General features: G+C 39.0%; 1 protein-coding gene across 1 annotated transcript; it reads right to left on the bottom strand.

Moving 5' to 3' along the window:
• Positions 1 to 16: 16 nt before the first annotated feature.
• On the bottom strand, positions 17 to 9,571 carry LOC120558602 (galactose-specific lectin nattectin-like). Its single transcript, XM_039799657.1, has 6 exons — positions 9,565 to 9,571; positions 9,457 to 9,477; positions 7,144 to 7,190; positions 1,678 to 1,812; positions 967 to 1,078; positions 17 to 877 (listed from the first exon to the last, which is right to left on the bottom strand). The coding sequence occupies exons 1-6, from the start codon at positions 9,569 to 9,571 to the stop codon at positions 807 to 809; spliced, it is 393 nt and encodes a 130-aa protein (XP_039655591.1). The 3' UTR covers positions 17 to 806.
• Between the last annotated feature and the right edge of the window lie 11,794 nt (positions 9,572 to 21,365).

Consider the following 21,365-nt stretch of genomic DNA (forward strand, 5'->3'; position numbering starts at 1 on the left):
AAAACAACAGGACCAGTTTTTGTGATATGTCTTTTATTTTTGAATGCTTAGTTGATTATATAGTAAAGGAAATCAGATGAATAAAGAACACAACGTTTTTAACAATAAAAAGTAACCAGTTCATTAAACCAGTGTACTACTGTATATGAATTATTAATAGTTATTATGAAGTGTTATTAAATTTGTATTCTCCTCTTGTATCACAGAAAGGTCCGACAAAATATACACTTTTATTTTCTCTCTGGACATTTTGGATAAAACGGTCATCATCACTCATGTCGGGTAGGTTTACCTTTGGACGGAGTCACGCTAGCTGTTTCCAGTCTTTATGCTAAGCTAAACTAGCTGTTTCTGCCCGTTTCCAGTCTTTAAGCTAAGCTAACGTCCGCTTGAGGGAACTTCACATTTAGAGTACACACATGAGAGTTATATTCATCTGAACAATAACTCTCATAGAGAAATCTAATAAGTCTGTTAATATTTTATCAGATGAGTGGGCGCTGTTTACAACAGACAATATTAAACTAAAATGGAAAAGATGTGCGAGTATTCAAATGTTTTTTGTATTTCATTGTGTTATTTACTATAGATTAAAGTCCAATTACTGATTAGTTTTTGTCCAGCTCAGTGAGTCAATTTCTGTCTAATTTTGAACCCAAATGTGAACTCTTCCCTAACTCTTCAGATAATAAACAAGTGAAAGTGAGTCATCTGTTGGCAGAGAGCTGGTTCTGTCTGCCGAACAAACTGAAAAGGAATCAATGATAGAAATTATAGATGAGTTGTAGAGGCATCATGATAGCGCGTTAGAGTAACAGGTTCTTGGAGCACACGAAAGAAGCCTGGGTGGTACAAGTCCCGTCGAACCAGCCGGTTACTGTAGAGAGAGTTTACAACTAATGTTTCATTTAACTTTTATATTAAAGACTGCATCATACAACAAGATGTTTAAAATGTCTTATTTACCTAAAGCCCAGTTCTGCATAAGACAGTGATCCACTCCGATGGCGTTAGGCTCCCCCGCAGCCCAGCTTTTGTAGTTGAAGTTGGATCCATCGTTCCACAACCATGTACCCGCCTGGAGGAGAAAGATTGGTTCAAAGTCAAAGTGAAATCAAGAGTTTTTGTTGTTGTAATACTCTTTCAGGCCACAAGAGGATCCTCCTTGTTTTTTACCGGTCACATGACATTTATGGTTAACGGTATTTATAGTTAAATTTAGCAGAAAAAAGGTGACTGTGAGGTACAGAGCACCGTGAAATGACGGTCCTTTCAGAGTTACAGTTGAGTTTTGCAGACAAAAAGTGAGCGTCATGCAGCGACGACAGTCAACTTTCGAAAAACCAAAACGACTAGTTAATAGTAAGATTAGAAAAAAGATGGTGGTTCGGATTAAAACACTCCTGGGACATGAACACCTGTTTCCTGGGTGAAAGTCTTGTGTTTTCTCCTTAACTAACTCTGCTACCCGACTTGAAAGCTCTGTGTTTACCTCCTCCCTATGAGGATCTTCACGCTCTTATACAGCAGCAGTCAATGTGCTGCTGACAGCAATAAATACATGGAATATATACAGATTACAGTGCTTTACTTTTCACAGCTATATGTATGAATAGTTTATAAGAACAGGCTGAGAGACGAGCGACGTCACTTCCTGTGTGATGATAAAAGGCTCACCCGCACTGCGTCACTGCCTCCGATCCAAGCATTTTTGTCAGTACCGGTCACTTGGTTAATGAAGTCTTTGATAAATTTATGTTCCTCATCTGAGTGGATTGAAGCCAGATTCCCACCAGTGGAGATGCAGAAGGTCTAATGGAGACAACATAATCAGTTTGAAATGTTTAGAAAGAAAAAAAAGATAATCACATTAAAGCTGCAAGCAGCGATGGACGGGCCCTCGCTCCTTTGCGCGCGTCGGGGTTACTGGTGGACGCCGCTCTTTGCGACCATGCATTTGTGCAGCACTCAGACACTACAGATTGTCAGCAATGAAACGGGAACTCCCTGCTGACAGAAAATTCTATGTCATACAGTTCATTAGATGTGAAAGGGAGTGTGGCCAAAGCATAGGGGTCGGGGCAAACCTTTACCAATAAAAAAAGTAAGTCTCTGCTGAGTTCATTGATACCTCAGATAAGACTCTACCTTAAACGGGTCACCAGTTATGAAAGGGAGCATGGCTTAAGCATGTAGGGGGGCAGGCCAAACCATCACCAATGAATAAGGAACTCTCTGCTGAGTTCAATGATACCTCACATAAGGGTGTACATCAAATGGGTCATAAGTTATAAAAAGGGGCGTGGCTACAAGATAGGGGGCGGGTCAAACCATCACCTATCAAAAATAAACTCTGCTGAGTTCAATGATACCTCACACAAGACTCTTCCTTAAATGGGTCACCAGTTATGAAAGGGAGCGTGGTTTAAGCATAGGGGGCGGGCCAAACCATCACCAATGAAGAAGGAACTCTCTGCTGAGTTCAATGACACCTCACACAAGACTCTGGAAGTCCCTCACACATTTTATGAAAACTGGCCACTAGGGAGCGTTACAAGTACAAAAAGTTTATATCTCATGAATGGCTCATCTGGTTTTTACAAAATTTGGAGGGTACCATCTAGGGCAGTGTTTCTCAACAGGGGCAGTACCGCCCCCCCAGGGGGCGTTCAGAAGATGATGGGGGTGCTGGAAGCAATATTTTGAAAAGGGGGGCATTGAGGTGCCCTTTGGGGGCATTTGTTTGAAAGCTAGTTTAAACCAAAGATTCACAATAACAATACATGTTTACACTTTAAACTACTTGCAAAAAACAGTGTTCTGCAACATTAAAAACTTCCAGTTCACGGCACTGCAACTGGACGAGACTCTTCTGTGCTTCTGTCAGATTTGTTTGGCGCAGCTCCGCGCTGCCTTCATGGAAACGGGATGTCAGAGCATCGTCTTAAATGAGCTCCGTAGCCTACTTCAGCTTGTAGCTGCGTTCAGAAAAAAAATCATCGCAGGGTGGTGCGACGTTTAACCCCCCAATGTAGCATAAGTAGACTTTTTATTTCACAGTAACAGTTTTTTGTCAGATCTTTTATAGAACACAACATTTCCTACTGCACCTGAATGCAGCTTCATTTCACGGAGAAAGAAAAGAGACAAGCGAGACATATCGACTGTGCTTTGTTGTTTGGCAAACATTTAGCTGTTCCACAAACTCCCGGGCAGTTCAGGGCTTGTGTTTGGTGTTTTAAAACTTTCTTTTGGAAGCGATAGAGGCAGTGATGTCACTGTTTACTGTACGGGACTCTCACACCTCCTCAAAACGCAGCGCGATGTGGGGTTGCGTTTCTCCAAATGTTTTTTTCTGCTATTTACTCGCAAGACAGTTGATAGAAAACCTATACTCTTCTAAGCATCAAAAAAGGCTCCCATTAACTTTCAAAGGTTGTAAACTTATTTCCATTCAGAAGTAGTCCTGCTTTTACCCCTTGATAAGTGCCAGCCTGTTTTCCGTTGGAACAATTTGATTATAGATTAAGGGCGTTTTCACACCGACAGCCTTTAGTTCAGTTGAATCGAACTAGAGTTAATTTGCCCTGCTGGTGCGGTTTGTTTGGGCAGGTGAGAACGCGGCAATCGAACTCGGGTGCGCACCAACAACAGGTTCTCACACCCAACTCGTAAAATAAGGACGTTGGGTCAGGAGCCTTTCTCGTTCTCATTGACCGCTAAAGGTCTCCTTTAACGTTTCATGTGAACGCGCTTGGTCGGCACTATTGCCGTCCCTTTTGATGCGCTTGGTCGGGACTACTAAACGGTTGTAAAGGTCTCCTTTAACGTTTCATGTGAACGCGCTTGGTCGGCACTGGTTGTACGGTTCCGTGACATGCGGGAACAACGGGACGGGCGTACGGTTCCGTGACACGCGGGAAGGACGGGACGGTTGGGTTTAGGAAAGGGTCGTGGGTGGGCGTACGGTTCCGTGACACGCGGGAGGAAAGAAAAAGGCGACTCTAAAAATCAACTCTAACAAGCGTTACCCGCAGGATGCGAACCCAGGTCTCCTGCGTGAAAGTCACGTGTTTAGCAGTCTGAGCTGATGTCTCCTGTAGTCAGGTGTGTTCAGCAGTCTGAGCTGATGTCTCCTGTAGTCAGGTGTGTTCAGCAGTCTGAGCTGATGTCTCCTGTAGTCAGGTGTGTTCAGCAGTCTGAGCTGATGTCTCCTGTAGTCAGGTGTGTTCAGCAGTCTGAGCTGATGTCTCCTGTAGTCAGGTGTGTTCAGCAGTCTGAGCTGATGTCTCCTGTAGTCAGGTGTGTTCAGCAGTCTGAGCTAATGTCTCCTGTAGTCAGGTGTGTTCAGCAGTCTAAGCTGATGTCTCCTGTAGTCAGGTGTGTTCAGCAGTCTGAGCTGATGTCTCCTGTAGTCAGGTGTGTTCAGCAGTCTGAGCTAGTGTCTCCTGTAGTCAGGTGTGTTCAGCAGTCTGAGCTGATGTCTCCTGTAGTCAGGTGTGTTTAGCAGTCTGAGCTGATGTCTCCTGTAGTCAGGTGTGTTCAGCAGTCTGAGCTGATGTCTCCTGTAGTCAGGTGTGTTCAGCAGTTTACTACCTCACCAACTGATTCGGACCAAAGCAAACGAACTACAGGTGTGAAAACGCCCTTAGATTTTAATGGAAAATAGATTTGAATGTTAAATTGTTAGCTGTTTCTGATTGGCTACTGTTAGTGTCTGTAATACCTAATTAAAGTTTGAATGTTACATATTTGGTCATTCCGATGGGCTGCTGTTACCTATTTAAATTGAATGTCAAATGGATGCATTTTTTTTAAATACCTGTAAATATAATTTCTATATTCACATGGCTTTTTTGATACCTGGGAAACTAATACATATGTTGTTTGTCATTCAATTATATGACTTTTTGATTATTTGTGATAACAATAGTAACAACAATAATAATAGGCCTAATATTAGGGCGTAATCATTAATATTTGGGGCTAATAGCCTACATCTTATTTGATGGGGGGTGTTACAGACCTGGATAATGGATAGGGGGGCGCTGGCACAAAAAAGGTTGAGAACCACTAATCTAGGGCCACTACTGAGGCCACCCCTACAGTAAGGTACTGATTGGTCAAAGTGGTCGTGGCCTATGGCCTATGGGACCCATATGTGGATTCACACACAACTTTAAATTTACACGGTAGATGTACAATGGGTGATGGATCTCACCTACCAAAAATTACACATGTGGACCACTAGGTGTTTTATAATGTTTTTGCCTTTAACTCCCACATTACACATCGCACATTAGAAAACCTTACATCCACGTGTTCCCTGAATTAAGCTGAATCACAGGATTTAGGCCTTGCCCATTTCCGCTAAGAAGTTTTTTCGCAATATCGCGCAATGGGCATAGCCAACTTTTTTTTAACTCGTCCTAGTCCGTGCGACCGATCTGCACGAAACCTGGTAAGTCGCATCTCCAGATGGACCAGATGTGCATTTGACGACCAAACAAATTTACCTAGCTAGTAATAAACGTTTATGTTTTTTGGCAAAGATTGCATTTAAATGGGAAATTTGCATTTTCAATATCTCTGCCACAGTAAATGCTATCAACATGAAACCAAACAAATTTGGCAAAGATCAGACATTAGGGGGTGCTATAGTCAACGTAGACCAGTTTCGGCCCTTTCACTGTGTCCAGCATAGAAGTCCAGAATTTTCTAGGTCTTTTTGCAATTAATCCATATTGTTACATCCAAGATTCATACACTGTATGTAAGAAATGTAAACAGTTTGTCCTTTATATGAGTTATAATGTTCATTATGTTTATGTTTGCGCTGGATGACTCCAAATATATAGAACTGTTTTAGACAACACAAATGCTTGTGTGGCATTGCTGTGTGTGTGATATCAATAAATATGACATTATTGTTTTGAGTATTGGCATAAGTGAATGTCATGAGGACAAAAGCGTCTGGACTTTTTTTTAAAATTTCGATATTTTGTCCACTGTATAAGTTACAATGTTTATTTTTTCACTGTTTGACTCCTAATACATATGGAAACTGATTAGGAAAGGAGATTGGCTTAGCTTTAATTGTTGTGTGTGAAATCAATATCTGTGAGATTCATGTTCCATTTTATTTATTTATTTGCCTTTATGGTCCTACAACCTTTTTAACATTCAAGTGACCACACTGCAGCACACATATTCTAATAGCCCAGTTTTTCCTGAAAAAAGCAAAGTTCATAAATTCACTGTGGACAACAAGGTTTTATGGAAAATAAAACCAGACGGACCAGAAGTTGTCAAAAATCCTTTAGGGCTCTGGGATATTTGCAATGGTAATGTACTGCAGACCTTGCAGCTCACACCTCTTGATATTTACTGACGTTTGCCTCCCCACCATTACGCTTTGGGTTCTGCTTTTGTCATATCTCAGCCAAATTAAATGCTATTAGCAAAAAAACTTGAGATTATTTGCTATTGCAATTTCTCTGCCGTAGGAATTGCTATCAACATGAAACTTGTGATGCTTGTTTGGCATGCAGCTCTGAGGCTCTGTACCAAATTTGGCGAAGATCGGCCATTAGGGGGGCGCTATAGTCAATGTAGACCAGTTTTGGCCCTTTTACTCAGTCAATGTTTATGGGATATTTGCAACGGCAATGTACCACAGACCTTGCAGCTCACACCTCTTGATATTTCGTGACATTTGCCTCCCCACAGTTACGCTTTGGGTCCCACTTTCGCGTGCTCCCTGGGTCGTCGGGGGAGACTCGCATCAGGGGCGACTCGCGCCGGGAGGCTTAGACCTCATCAGAACTACTTGCAGTTCTAGTTATACTTTTAATCAGTGGTGTGGAAGTATTCAGATAATTTACTGAAGTATTGAAGTAAAAGTACTAATACCACACTGTAAAAATACAGTATTACAGTAAAAGTAAATGTAGGCTACTTAGTTACTGGTATAATAACTTTAACTAGATACATTTTCTTGATGATACTGACATAATTTCAATGCAGGACGTTTACTCTAACAGAGTATTTCTACAGTGTAGTATTAGTACTTTTACTTCAGTAAAGTATTACAGTACATTGGTATTTAGCATACATGTCTTATGATAGGTAGAACTGCTGTACCTCTGCATCGATCCAGGTCTTTGCTAGTAGAAACCGTAGCAGCAAGACTAAACCTTATACAAACTGATGTCAATGTGGAGATAGAGCTGGTAATGCAAGACTACAATTAGAACAACCCAACGAGTCAGAGATACTGTTCTGAATAAACTTCCTCTGTATTGCTAAAATCCTGAATACAGGATGCAAAAAGTCTCCTTTAGCATCTAGCCCTCTAGTGATTCACTTTTTGGTGCCCTGGGTTGGGCTGTACGTTTAACTGACATACGGCACAAGAACGGAACGGTTAGGTTTAGGAAAAGATCGTGGGTGGGGTTACAAAATGTACATATGAGTGACATATCTCAGACAGAATTCATCAAGCATCATCATGAAAGATATGCCCGAATAATGCTTCACTTGGCTGACAATGAGGAGAACTAAAGGAAACTTTACTTGGTAAAAAGGTTCTGTCAGATTGTCTCATTCTGCAGCTGCAAGTGTTTGCATCCACCTGGTTAATACAAAGAATTTAGAAGCTTACTGTGCCCTATGTGAAAGTCTGTTTGACTCCGTAAGTACATTGTTAGAAAAAGCACAACCTTCCCTACATTTTAATGAAGAGTTAAAACTGTGGATGGTATAGATAGGTAAAGAGAACTTTGCTTCTGTTGCTGTCTGTCAGCTGGGTCCTGCACTCTGAGTCTGAACATTTCATCCCATACACACTGATGTAAAAATGTCAGAAGTGCATTTCCTCTTAGTCTCAAACAAGGTTGAATATTTTTAAAAGTATTAATTGGATTTGGAAGTTGAATATCACCCTGAATGTATAAAAGATATGGAACATTTTAAAGTTTGAATCAGAGTTTCTTGGTGAATGAATGAATGAGTAGATATCAGTTGAAAATGATAAATTAATTTGTGTCAAATTGTGTCATTTTTATCTGTCTGAATGTGAGCGGTAGGTAATTGTGTGAGGCATGTTTTATTTGATGTGCGTATATTAGTTTAAAATGTTGTTTGGCTTGGTCATGTGTTACATATGTGAAATTTTAGTTGGAGGATATCATTAATGCTAGCTAACACAGTGAGCTCTTTACAACACCGTTATCGTAAATTATTAACCAGCACTTGGATTAGCGAGCGTCAAAAGCATCAGAAATCTGTAGAAAATATTACTAGCATCAAAAAAACGTTGAAAGGATAAAGAAAAAAACGTTGGAAGTGTTGAAACAAGCATTGTTTAATTAATTACAGAACAGATTTCTTCTCAGAAGTTTACTAACTGAGTAGCTTTGTATGAGAGAATTTTAAATAACAGAACATGTATTTTTACTGTAGCTACACACTAAAGTCATCACTGTAGCATACTGGAAAACACACTGAGTTTTGAGCATTTTCAAATTTTTAAGTATGCTTGTTTTGTATATAAGGCTATACATCATCGTGCCCCTCCCCCACTGAGTGACATCTTTCAAAGAATTGAGAGTGGTGGTAGTACAAAGGGGACTGTGTAATACCTTTTAGGCGCACCACATTTGGAAAAACTGTTTTGTCAGTAAAGGGAAATAAATATTGGAATAGCCTGCCCCCCACAATAAGGGACGTCCCACATACATCAGTTTTAAAACTCATTTCAAATTCTGGCTTTTAGAAAACCAAAGCTGCACTCACTTTTAACTGCCTCACACATTTCATTATGCGTGACAATCACATGTTCTGTTGTATTTTGTCTTGACTGTTGTTGTTAGTGTTTGTCTTGCCTCTCAAACTATGAGGGTGTTGCATGCTTGTTACTGTTTTTATGTTTTTCTTTTTATGTGTCTGCTGAGGGACAATAGATGAAAATTAGCTATGTTGCTAACTCTAGCATATTTACATTGTGTACTGATGTCTGTTAATATGGACTGTCCCTATCTAAATAAATAAATAAATAAAAATAGATATTTTTTTGTTATTTTAGTGATTCATTTCTAAAGAGTGTACTTACAAATGCAGCCAACAGTCCACTGGCCAAACAGAGCAACAAAGCAAACCGAAAGACTGATGCCATCTGTGGAAAGAAGTTAAACAAAGTCAACAAACTGCAAACAAGTAAATAATGTCAGACAATGAATGACTGCAACTGATCATTAATGAGACATTCATCAAATTAAAGCATCCTGTTAGTTACAAGTGTGATATAGATATGGTTTATATTTGATAGATTATCTAATAATTAAAATATCTAATTATTAAAAACACCAAGTTTTCTTAAAATAGAAAATGTCCTTTCGATTAATACAGGATTAGTTATTAAAAATAGATGAAACTGTGATAATGAATCATAATTACCTTTGCTGAGGTGGTGATTGGCTGAAACAAAGGAGAAGAACAAGCTGATGACAAGAAAATGTCTTTATATAGTTTATCATAGCACCGTGGCATCTGAAATATGGAAACCTGACATGTTTGAAATGTTTTTATATGTAAAGGTACAAGAAAACACCTGTCTAATTTATATGAGAGCATGTTTTGTGTTGCATGAGAGTATGTGTTGAGAGATGCTTATTTTCTGTATTTTGTGTTGTCTTTGTAAAGCTGCGGAATGGACAGAGTCCAAAACTAATTTCCCTTCGGGGACAAGTCCTCTCAATAAAGACAGGGTTAGTTATTATTAAAAGTAAAATTAGATGAAACTGTGATAACAAATTGAAATATAAATACCTTTGCTGAGAAGGTGATTGGCTGACACAGAGAAGAAAAAACAGGCTGATGGCTGTCACTGAAAGAAAATGCCGCAGATCTGAATACTATTAAACATTCAATAATAACAAATTAGGTTAAACTCATCTTGATTTACTAATGCATCCACAATCTGTATTTAATTTTCTGCAATCTATTATAAACCAAATATATTAAACTTTCAGGCAAAACATTGATTGGTAATGATAACATTACAGGTTAATAGCTATTATACTCACATCAATACTCTTTGTTCTGCCTGGTTTGGTTTGGAAGAGAGTCACAGGCCCTTATATACATTGGAAAGGGGAGTGGTCTTAGTCATGACTAACAGTCCAGTGTCCAACAGAACATCCCCCAAAACTGACTGACTTTGCTTCAGCATTTGTTTCTTTTACACATAGCCACAAAACAGGCACGCACTTCTCATTCGACAACCCGGAAGCCAACATAAGGTCAAATGATGTTCGGGAACTGCTAGCTCCACCTTATTTATCTAAGCTTATTACACAATTTTTACCGGCAGTCCGGCACACACTCTCTGCTCTCTCATTCCCCTAGTAAACAAAAAATCTGTTTGTTAAAGAGCCTTGTCCTACCATGCCCCTAACCTTTGGAATGGCTTTCCATTACATGTTAAAAAGCTAATATCAACTCATGACATTTGTGAAGCGACAAATGAAAGCGCTCATTTCACAAACATGGTTGCATTTCTTGAGAGACGTGAGAGTCCTGGCAGACCCAATATTTGGAATTGTTGATGGTGTAAGCCTACAGGTTGTTGGCTTAAATACTTCCAGCAAGTTTAAACTGCAGTCAAAGAGCAGAATGAAATGAAGCAGTTTTGCTACTACAGTGACTCCAATGGATTCTGATAAAGACAAAGCTGTAGTGAATTGCACAAAGAAAGAGACCATGTCACAACAGGTCTGAGTTGATTCGAACGCACCATAAATAGGCGTGTGTACACATTACTCAGGTTGCATCAGAGGATTGATAGTCTCATAGCGCTATAAGCAATAACAAAATAATGTGTAATAAAAATATACGAAAATATAGGGAGGAAAACTAATTTAAATATGCAATTAATAAGATCAGTGTACTGTATATGATGGAATAGTGACACTCAAATGTGCCTGAGGCCACCAAATTTAGGCTATACGGCTTAAACCTTCTCCGGGAAGGCATGCCCCTGGACCCCCCTACACTAGTCAAATGTTAACAGGTCTCCCATTATTAATTATTAGATAGGGACGGATTCAAAAAACATAGATAAACAGTCTATGTTTTGCTTAAACAGTTATCTGATGTATGTAAAATGTCAGTAGGTCTTGTAGTAGAAGTTTCCTTTGCAGCAGGGGTAGAGTTTTCAGAGTTTAGTAACGTGAAACAAATAAGACAGACTGAGACTAAAACCAAGTTGGGTTTTTGTATTTTATTAAACATATATATTTGCAAATAGGAGCAACATGATTTCACAAAAGGCCGCAGCCCAGTGTGGAGTCAGTTTCTCAAATGAGTGAACAGAACACCAGGCTTATATGCATCTTCAGAGTGACAACACACACACACTTGGATTAGTATGACGCTACAATTTTTACATGCAATCTGATACACATGAAGACAATCAAGAAAATACAATAGACATCTTGGAGCCATCTCACCTCCTCCTCCCTGTACGACTTTCACCCCCCCGTTACATCTTAACTGGCATGGGAAAAATAGAGATAGTTTTTAGGGTGACCTTGTACCTTTATCTGTTCAGGCAAACAGTGCTCACATAATTTTCCAGACTGGATGTTTCACACAGTTAGAATCAAAATCTACATGTCGGAAATGTGATAGACTCTTTCAGCATTTGTGGATGAATTAAAGTAGAAATAAAACATAACAATATAAGGAATTATGCTTAAATGCAATTTCGCCATTACAGTCTCCCATTGGGCGAGATGTGGCAGTAAAACAGTATGAAACGGTTAATGGAAAATGTGGGTTGCTGAGAAGGTGATTGGCTGACACAGAGGAGAAGAACAAGCTGATGGCTGTCACTGAAAGAAAATGCTGCAGATCTGAATACTATTAAACATTCAATAATAACAAATTAGGTTAAACTCATCTTGATTTACTAATGCATCCACAATCTGTATTTAATTTTCTGCAATCTATTATAAACCAAATATATTAAACTTTCAGGCAAAACATTGATTGGTAATGATAACATTACAGGTTAATAGCTATTATACTCACATCAATACTCTTTGTTCTGCCTGGTTTGGTTTGGAAGAGAGTCACAGGCCCTTATATACATTGGAAAGGGGAGTGGTCTTAGTCATGACTAACAGTCCAGTGTCCAACAGAACATCCCCCAAAACTGACTGACTTTGCTTCAGCATTTGTTTCTTTTACACATAGCCACAAAACAGGCACGCACTTCTCATTCGACAACCCGGAAGCCAACATAAGGTCAAATGATGTTCGGGAACTGCTAGCTCCACCTTATTTATCTAAGCTTATTACACAATTTTTACCGGCAGTCCGGCACACACTCTCTGCTCTCTCATTCCCCTAGTAAACAAAAAATCTGTTTGTTAAAGAGCCTTGTCCTACCATGCCCCTAACCTTTGGAACGGCTTTCCATTACATGTTAAAAAGCTAATATCAACTCATGACATTTGTGAAGCGACAAATGACAGCGCTCATTTCACAAACATGGATGCATTTCTTGAGAGACGTGAGAGTCCTGGCAGACCCAATATTTGGAATTGTTGATGGTGTAAGCCTACAGGTTGTTGGCTTAAATACTTCCAGCAAGTTTAAACTGCAGTCAAAGAGCAGAATGAAATGAAGCAGTTTTGCTACTACAGTGACTCCAATGGATTCTGATAAAGACAAAGCTGTAGTGAATTGCACAAAGAAAGAGACCATGTCACAACAGGTCTGAGTTGATTCGAACGCACCATAAATAGGCGTGTGTGCACATTACTCAGGTTGCGTCAGAGGATTGATAGTCTCATATCTATCTATCTACATAGCAATAACTAAATAATGTGTAATAAAAATATACAAAAATATAGGGAGGAAAACTAATTTAAATATGCAATTAATAAGTGCTACCTATCATTTTAATATCACAGCTGTGAAAGGTGGAGCTCATTTTAAATACTTTACATACTGCTGGGTATTAGTTACATTTTTATTTATTATTAATCTAATTCACATTTGACCTGTGCCTGTTGTTGTGCTGTACTTGTTTTCTGACCATTTATTAATGTTGTATTCTAACTGTAACAGAGGAAATAGTTCTGCTGCTTCCCCCTGACTACAGTTTGTTGTAGCTTCACATCACAGGAAACTCCAGATCTAAACCTATAGAGGTTCACAGAGAGGAAGGAAGGGAGGAAAGAGGAAGGAAGGTGATCAACTCACCAGTACAGGCTCTGACTTTATGTTTTCTTTTAATAATGAGATGAGATGCCAAAGGAAACTACCTAATAAACTACTTCATTTTAAATGAATGAAAGCCATCTTACAGAGGAGAAACACAGAGAAACCTGGAAGGCACAGCTAAACAGTCTAACAGCATTTTAAAAAACTACAGTTTATGAATAAACTTATGAATAAAAAAATCTTGTTTTGAATTGGGTTTTTTTATTTTGACATTGGATGTGGACATTTTATTCTATTATAATGTTTCCATGTGTTTCATTATTGTTGACTGAATCACTTCATTGCTTTTTGAGTTGTTTTTATTCTCTGGGGAACATTAAATCAGAGTCAGACTGTGAGATTATTTTAATGCTTGAAATCTGAAAGAATCCAGATCTCTGTTGTTTTAAACTGTTACCCCTCAGTCACAGACTGGTTGAACTGGGCAGCTCCCAGTATGACTGTGGGCATCTATGTATGATTTATGGAAATGTGAAACAAAACAGACTGCAACATCTTACAGGAAGTAGAGATAGTAACTATTGATTGTTCATCTTTTTAACAGCACTGCAGGATGGAAACATTGGTCTCATCAATGCACAAATCATCGAGAGTACAGGAACTGAAGGAGGAAACATCACAGTTAGATGCTCCTTCACTTCCTCTGGAAAGAGGAGAATCTTCTGTAAGGACGAATGTAAAAAAAGAGACATTCTAATTAACACAAAAGAGGACACAACTGTAGGCAGATACAGCATTGAATATAAAACAACATGTTCTGGTACCATTTTTTATATGAGCATCAGAAACCTGACTCAGTCTGACTCAGGACGGTACTGGTGTGGTATCAAAAGATCTTTCCCATTCTCATCATCATACCGGGAGATTGAGATCCGAGTTACAGATGGTGAGTTTCTACTGAGAGTCATGTTATTAACTGTTCACTGACAGCTGCTGATGTTTCAAATAACTCAACATGTTTAGTCTAACAGTTGTATTTAGAGCTGCATATTTTCATCATTGTGAACTCTGATAAATGCTCCTTTAACAGTTGATGTGTTTGATTGTGTTTTTAATGTTTCACAGCTCCAACCTCTCCTCTCAGACCTTCTTCACCAGTCAGTCACATTGGCCTCCACACTGATGACATCACAGAGTTTAAGCTCCACACCTTCATCAGCCTCCACACTGATGACATCACAGCGTTTAAGCTCCACACCTTCATCCGCCTCCCCTTAAGCCAGAGAGCAGCCTCAACAGAAACACACAAGAGCTCTGGTGTATGTGGGTCTGACTCTGGTCCTCTTCTTCATCATGTTATTAGTAGCTTTGCTGATTTTCTGCAGGAAGAGGGCCAGGAAACCCAAAGGTGAGACTACAGGAAACACACACACACACACACACACACACACACACACACACACACACACACACAACACACAACACAAAAAAAAAATGTCACTACTGCGCTATATCAGTGAAGATATTTCAAACAAATTTGAAAAAAGCAGCTCTTAGGGCATTCATATTGCGCATTTGAGGCCTGGGCGACGTGGTAACAACGGGGACGGGGTCTCCTAGGCTGCATTGCAATGATTGGCTACAGTCCCCTGAAGGGCTTATACTCCGGTTCAGGAGACGTTTCTAAAGAGTAGACTAATCTACAACACAGAGAAACAGAAGAGAGGAGGTCCATTCTCGGAGACGCTTTAACCTCAATCAGTATGAACGACCAGAGGTTCATGGGGACCGTCCACACCGTCCAGACCGCAAAAAGCATGAAACAATTTAAACAATTTAAATTTCATATATAGAAACTTTAATGTCTGCCCAGAATGTTTGGAAAGCTCCTTTTTAAAATGAAGTCACAAAAGTTTTTTTTAAAGTCATCTGTTTATTCTAATGCTCTGAACTGCCTGTTTTTTGGAACCTCCTCTGGAAACTGAGTACTCTATTGTCACAGAGGTGAGTTTGGGTTCATCTGGACATCTCAGCATCATTAGTGTCAGTATCAACCAGCTGATATTAATACAAAGCCCTGTTCTCTTCCTGCAGGCCAACCGAGTGTATGAGGAGATCAGAGAGGACAGACAGAGCACATCTCCTCCTGTAGAAGTGTCTACAGTTTACACTTACGCCAAATACACCAAACCAGATGAGGCGGAAACCACAGAGGAGTACAGCTTAGTCACTGCACCCACTTCTCAGAAGAAAGTAAGTCAAAAGTCTGGTAGGGTTTTAGGTTTTAGTAAACACCTTCAGGCTGCAGCTGATAGGTACTAGTTTTTTTTTATACCACTGTTTCTGTAACCCTAGCACCTACCTATCTTAGGTGATCATGATCATGTAATAATGTTCATTTGCCTTTTTATGTTTGGATGCAGGCTTTGAGACGTGGCCTGAGACAAATGTTAGTGTTTTTTTGTTGAAAGAAGATTTGTGGACCGAAACTAGGGTTTTAAATGAGCTTAATGTTTTCAAAATTAAAAGGAAATCTAGTTCTTTACTCAGAGAATGTTAAGATAAATCAATATAGTTGGAGGAGGACTTCCATCTGTCTATTTTGTTCATCAAGAGAGAAAAGCAACCTATTGAGGAACAGGAACCAGGCCAGTTTGTGATCATACTGTACTGTATCTAAAGCCATTGAGGAAGAGGAGTGTGAACAGAGAGAGGAGGAAAAGGTGTGGCACTGATACAGATATTCATGGTAAACAATAGATTCAGAGATTAAGACCCTTTGTGAACCAGGGTTTTTTAATTTTTTTTTTTTTTTTTTTTTTTTTTTTTTTTTTTTTTATAAAAAAATTTTTTTTTTTACATGAAGCAGCTCACGCTGAAATGATGCTCTTGTGAAGAAACAGGCGAGTAAAGTCAGGTGATAAAGTTTGATCTTTGTGTTTTCTTGCAGACTGAAGACGACTGGAGTGACCTCACCTACTTCAGGCTGGATCTTCCCAACGGTACAGCTGCTCCTGCACAGCGCCCCTGTGGTGACCCAGATAACGTGGTCTACTCTGTTCCTCGGCTAGAAGCCAGCTGCGCGCCCGCCAAGACGCTTCACCTCCTCTGTACTCTACTGTTACTTTACATCAGCTGTAGCTTCAAGCGCTGTCGCGCCACATTTACTCTCTCAGGGGCCAACAGGGGACACAGAGTGCTTAGAATGAGTCACATTCACTCAAAGAAATCAGTTTTTTTTATTGTTATTGGGAAACTATGTCAGTTACAGCTCACATTATATATTTTTTTTTTAAGATGAACTATTTTTTATTAGCTCTATGTGTTTATTGCTTTTGCACAAGTATATGTTCTTATAACAGTTTATGCATTATATATTGTATACTATATTTATTTTGTACTTTTCAAACTGTAGTAGTAAGGGTGTTTAGGTGCTGAATTCAGTCATCATGAGAACAATGGCCTGTACAATTTTTAAGTTCCTGATCTTTGATACCAAATAGGACTATTTGGTATCAGAAGATCAAGGAACTTAACCTTGTTCATGAATATGTAACATACATACTCATGAACTGTGTATGACTGAACATTGTTAGTTTTCTGGCAGTCACCATTATTGTTGCATCAATGTGAGCTCATTAAAATAATCTTTGCAATCCAAAAGGTTGAACTAAATCATATTATACAATAATTATGATAATCTAATCTCTTGGCTCTAGCAGACAAGAAGCAGCTAGCCACCTGTAAGGTCACCCACCTGTCACTCAACACAGCCACACCCTAACAATGCTGAACTTTGAATCTGTGATAGGCAGTATTTTTTGGGCATTATTGGGCAAATATTCCATATATCCATTCCAATATTCCAATCATCTTTCAGTATATTGTAATTCAAGTGCTCTGACAGCTCTGCACTCTCTAGAAATCTAGCCTGTGACGGGAGCGTGCTCATTCTCAGCCCCCAGGTTCTGCTTGGTAAACACTGAAGGGGCCGCTGATTTCTTCACCTCACCGTTACCTGAAATAACAACATGGATTTTTAATACGCAGGTCTGTTTTCAGTCTGAATGCTCGCTAAGGCTTCAACACTTGAATTATGAGAGGACATTTAGGGATTACACTGTACCAGTTGTTACTGCAGAGTTTCTATAGACACAAAGCTGTAACAACTTTTAAAATTATAATAATTATTATTTTTGTTGTTGCATAAAGTATCAGTTTTGTACAGGAAAAAAAAACGAAAAAAATTTCAAATTAAAAATGACTAAACTTGGTTTTGAAAAAAGTTGATCATTTGAAGCTGGTTAAACTGGTAGATAAAAAAGAATGAACATAGAAGACTCAATATAAGACTCAAAAATGTGTTAACAAGGTAGAGATTTTATAGTCATACATTGATTTTACAAAAGATATATGCCTTCCCACTTAAAGATACAACCAAGTCTAGTTTTAATGTTAAATCAGACATAAACTCACAGATTAAAGAAAAGACTTAATAAAGAATAAAGAGGGAGGAGAGTAGAGGGGGTGTGATGTGTTTTTGGAGGAGGGACTCCATCATATAGAGAAGTGAACAGTTCCTGGTTTACCAGTGAAGAAGAAAGAGAGGCAGCGTTAAACCATCAGATCCTCCAACATGAACGTCTGTCAGTCTCTGATCTGCTTCTTCTTCCTCAGTGAGTAAACTCAGCTTCTACTCTCTCTTAGTTATATCATTTTTATTTATTATTTCTTCATCTACAGTGGGTCAGTTCAACTTTGCAGCAGAAGGGAAACAGTTTCTTATTGATGGACTGTGTTTTTATGGGTCCTTAACTATCCTGTGAATATAGCCCTATTTGTAACAAGAGCTTTTTTCTTCCAAATATGGTATGCTCGCAAATATTTAGATGAGCTGTGCGCTGATTGGTTTGAGCGAACCACATAGAAACAACTTCCAGACTAGACAGCAGGTCTCATATTTCAGAGACTGCAAAGTTATACATTGTTTGTCTACTATTTCATTATTAAATTCACTTCTGAGACTTTTTCATGTGAGAAATCAACTATATAAAGCTCAAATATGGGCTGTTTTACGAAAATGTATGGCTAATTGCAAATTTGGTAAGACGTGTCGGACTTTAGGAGCTCCACACAGTCTGACGAGAGAACGGTAACCTCCATACCCAGTGAAAGTCACCGTTTCTCGGTTACTGGACCGACTCCGGGGCTCAGGGAAAGAATCGTTGCTAACTTTTTGGCATAACTTTCATATATTTACAGTTTGAATTTCTTCACGTCACTTATAAAACAGCTACCCCAATGTCTTATAAAGCTAACAATGGTGTCCGATTTAAATTTAAGGCATTTTTGTGAACATGAAGGGTCTCTTTAGGAGGAGCTACTAGCTAGACTATGTGTCCCATTTAATCCTATGGGAAAAGATTGTTGCTACACTTTCGCGCATAACTATCATATATTTACAGTTTGAATTTCCAGCACGACATGTATAGCACAGCTACCCTAAATTCTTAACGAAGCTGTCCGATTTCAATTTAATGCATTTTTGTGAATTTTAGAGGTTTTCTTAGGAGGAGGCAAGCAAGCTCGCTCTCATTGATAGAGCTCCATACAGCTCACTTCGTGGACAAGAGGGGGTTCATTTTTTTTGTTTAAATAACTCAACACATATCCATTATAAGATTAACTGGAACCTGTGGTAAGAGATTGCGGGCGTAACAAGCTCGCTGACCGCCTCTCACTCACACACACACGACCATTTAGCAGGAAGAGGGGAGCTGCAGGCCCTGGAGCTCTGTCAGGGCAGCGGCTTTGGTATGTCCACTAATTGGGCGGGTGTATCGAGGCACCGTGGGCTGCACAGCCGTCGAAAGCACATAGTTGATTTTTCGCATATAACAGGCTCAGAAGTGAATTTAGTGATAAAATAGCAGATGAACAATGTATACAATTTCTGAGATCTGCGCAACCTATTCAGAAGACTAAGCTGACCTCAGATCAGTGGTGTAGCCCTATGTAAATGTTTGGGCGTGACATAGGTAGAGACTAGAGCCAAATGAGGAGGAGCCCGGTTGACGTCAACTCGGTGACTTGTTTTCGGAGGCAGTTTCAAATTGTGAGATTTGCAGAGGAAAGAGGTGTCAATGGGATTTTTAGGTTCTATGTATGTACTATTTACCCACCAAACGTGGTGGGGTAAACCCCCAAATAAATCGTTATTCAACTATGACAAGGTAAAAATCGGTTTTGCATTCTATCACCCCTTTAAACAAAATGCTTGGTTCATAGGTTCACATTTGTTTTTAATAAAACATTTTTAAATGTTGCTTTTGATGCTGTTTGTTATGATTGTTTGATATTTGAGGGTCATTTTAGAGCTGAGGATGGATGTTGAAGTGGTGAAATAGAAGAAAAACTAAAATGCACTTAAATAAATATGTTACTAATATATAAAATAAAATGTTTCATAGGTTTACATTTTGTCTAAATAAATTTTTTCATATCTTATAGGACACTACAATTTCTTACACGTTTTGTTCAGCTATTTTAGGGACTGTAAACTAATTATTTTGGTGGGAGGGAGGCTGAATCTTATATTCCTAAAAAGCCCTTTGCAGCCTTTTCAGTATTTTCTTTGGAAAAAAGTTCATTACCCTCTCAACATTTTATAAAAACAATATATTTAAGGCAGTAACAGTAAAACTGCAGCTACTCTCCATTTTTGGATAAAGAGATGGTAAATGGTTTGGCATGTTACCGTGGCGACGGCTCTGTTGGCGCAGATGAACTTTAGCACCTCAATATATTGTAGCCAGAATAAATATATAAAATATATAAAAATGTAATCATGGGATGAGTAAAAGATCAGACACCCTCCCCTGCTCTCCTAAATAATATAGACTATACTCCCCAAGCAGAAATGAACATATAATATAATTTATTTTCCTTAAAGTAACTCTCACTCAATAATGTTTATGCTTATCATCATATGTATCATTGGTACCGGTTTGACAGTTTGTGTTGATTTGCTCCAAACAAACAAACTAACTAACTTTCTTTCCTTCTGACTGTGTCTGGATGTGTTTTGAGCCAGATTCATAAAGCCCAGGATAAAATCAAACTTTGACTTTGTATGTAATCGTGCTGCCTCTAAAACTGACCTCCCATTCTGTCTGAACACAGTAATGTTTCCATGTGTTTCATTATTGTTGACTGAATCACTTCATTGCTTTTTGAGTTGTTTTTATTCTCTGGGGAACATTAAATCAGAGTCAGACTGTGAGATTATTTTAATGCTTGAAATCTGAAAGAATCCAGATCTCTGTTGTTTTAAACTGTTACCCCTCAGTCACAGACTGGTTGAACTGGGCAGCTCCCAGTATGACTGTGGGGATCTATGTATGATTTATGGAAATGTGAAACAAATCAGACTGCAACATCTTACAAGAAGTACAGATGGTATCTATTGATTGTTCATCTTTTTAACAGCACTGCAGGATGGAAACATTGATCTCATCAATGCAGAAATCATCGAAGGTACAGGAACTGAAGGAGGAAACATCACAGTTAGATGCTCTTTCACTCTCCCTGGAAAGAGGAGGATCTTCTGTAAGGACGAATGTAAAGAAGGAGACATTCTCATTGAGACAGAAGAGATCACAGCTCAGAGAGGCAGATACAGCATCAGATACATAGAAGGAGGTTTTCCAGTAGTTAAAACAATTCTGTATGTGAGCATCAGGAAAACCTGACTGAGTCTGACTCAGGACGGTACAGATGTGGTTTGTTCAGATTTTTCTCATTCCCACCATCGTACCAGGAGATTAAGATCCGAGTTACAGATGGTGAGTTTCTACTGAGAGTCATGTTATTAACTGTTCACTGACAGCTGCTGATGTTTCAAATAACTCAACATGTTTAGTCTAACAGTTGTATTTAGAGCTGCATATGATACAGATGATACAGATGATGTGTAAAATATGTGATGAACTCAGATGGTCCCACACTGCAGCTGATTGGAATCTTGTTGCACCAAACCCATTGATGACCTTCTGCATTTAGCTGTGGGATTAAAACACATGGATGTTAGCACAGAGTTCTCTGCAGGGAGCATCTGATCATCACCACTTCTT

The sequence above is a fragment of the Perca fluviatilis genome, chromosome 5, assembly GCF_010015445.1.
Source record: "Perca fluviatilis chromosome 5, GENO_Pfluv_1.0, whole genome shotgun sequence".
In the NCBI taxonomy this organism is placed as follows: Eukaryota; Metazoa; Chordata; class Actinopteri; order Perciformes; family Percidae; genus Perca; species Perca fluviatilis.

Coding starts and splice junctions, on each gene's coding strand:
- LOC120558602 (XM_039799657.1), bottom strand. Junction 7,191..9,456: donor CAATCACCACCTCAGCAAAG/GTAATTATGATT, acceptor TATAAGGTTTAG/TCTTGCTGCTACGGTTTCTA. Junction 878..966: donor TATGCAGAACTGGGCTTTAG/GTAAATAAGACA, acceptor CTCTCTCTACAG/TAACCGGCTGGTTCGACGGG.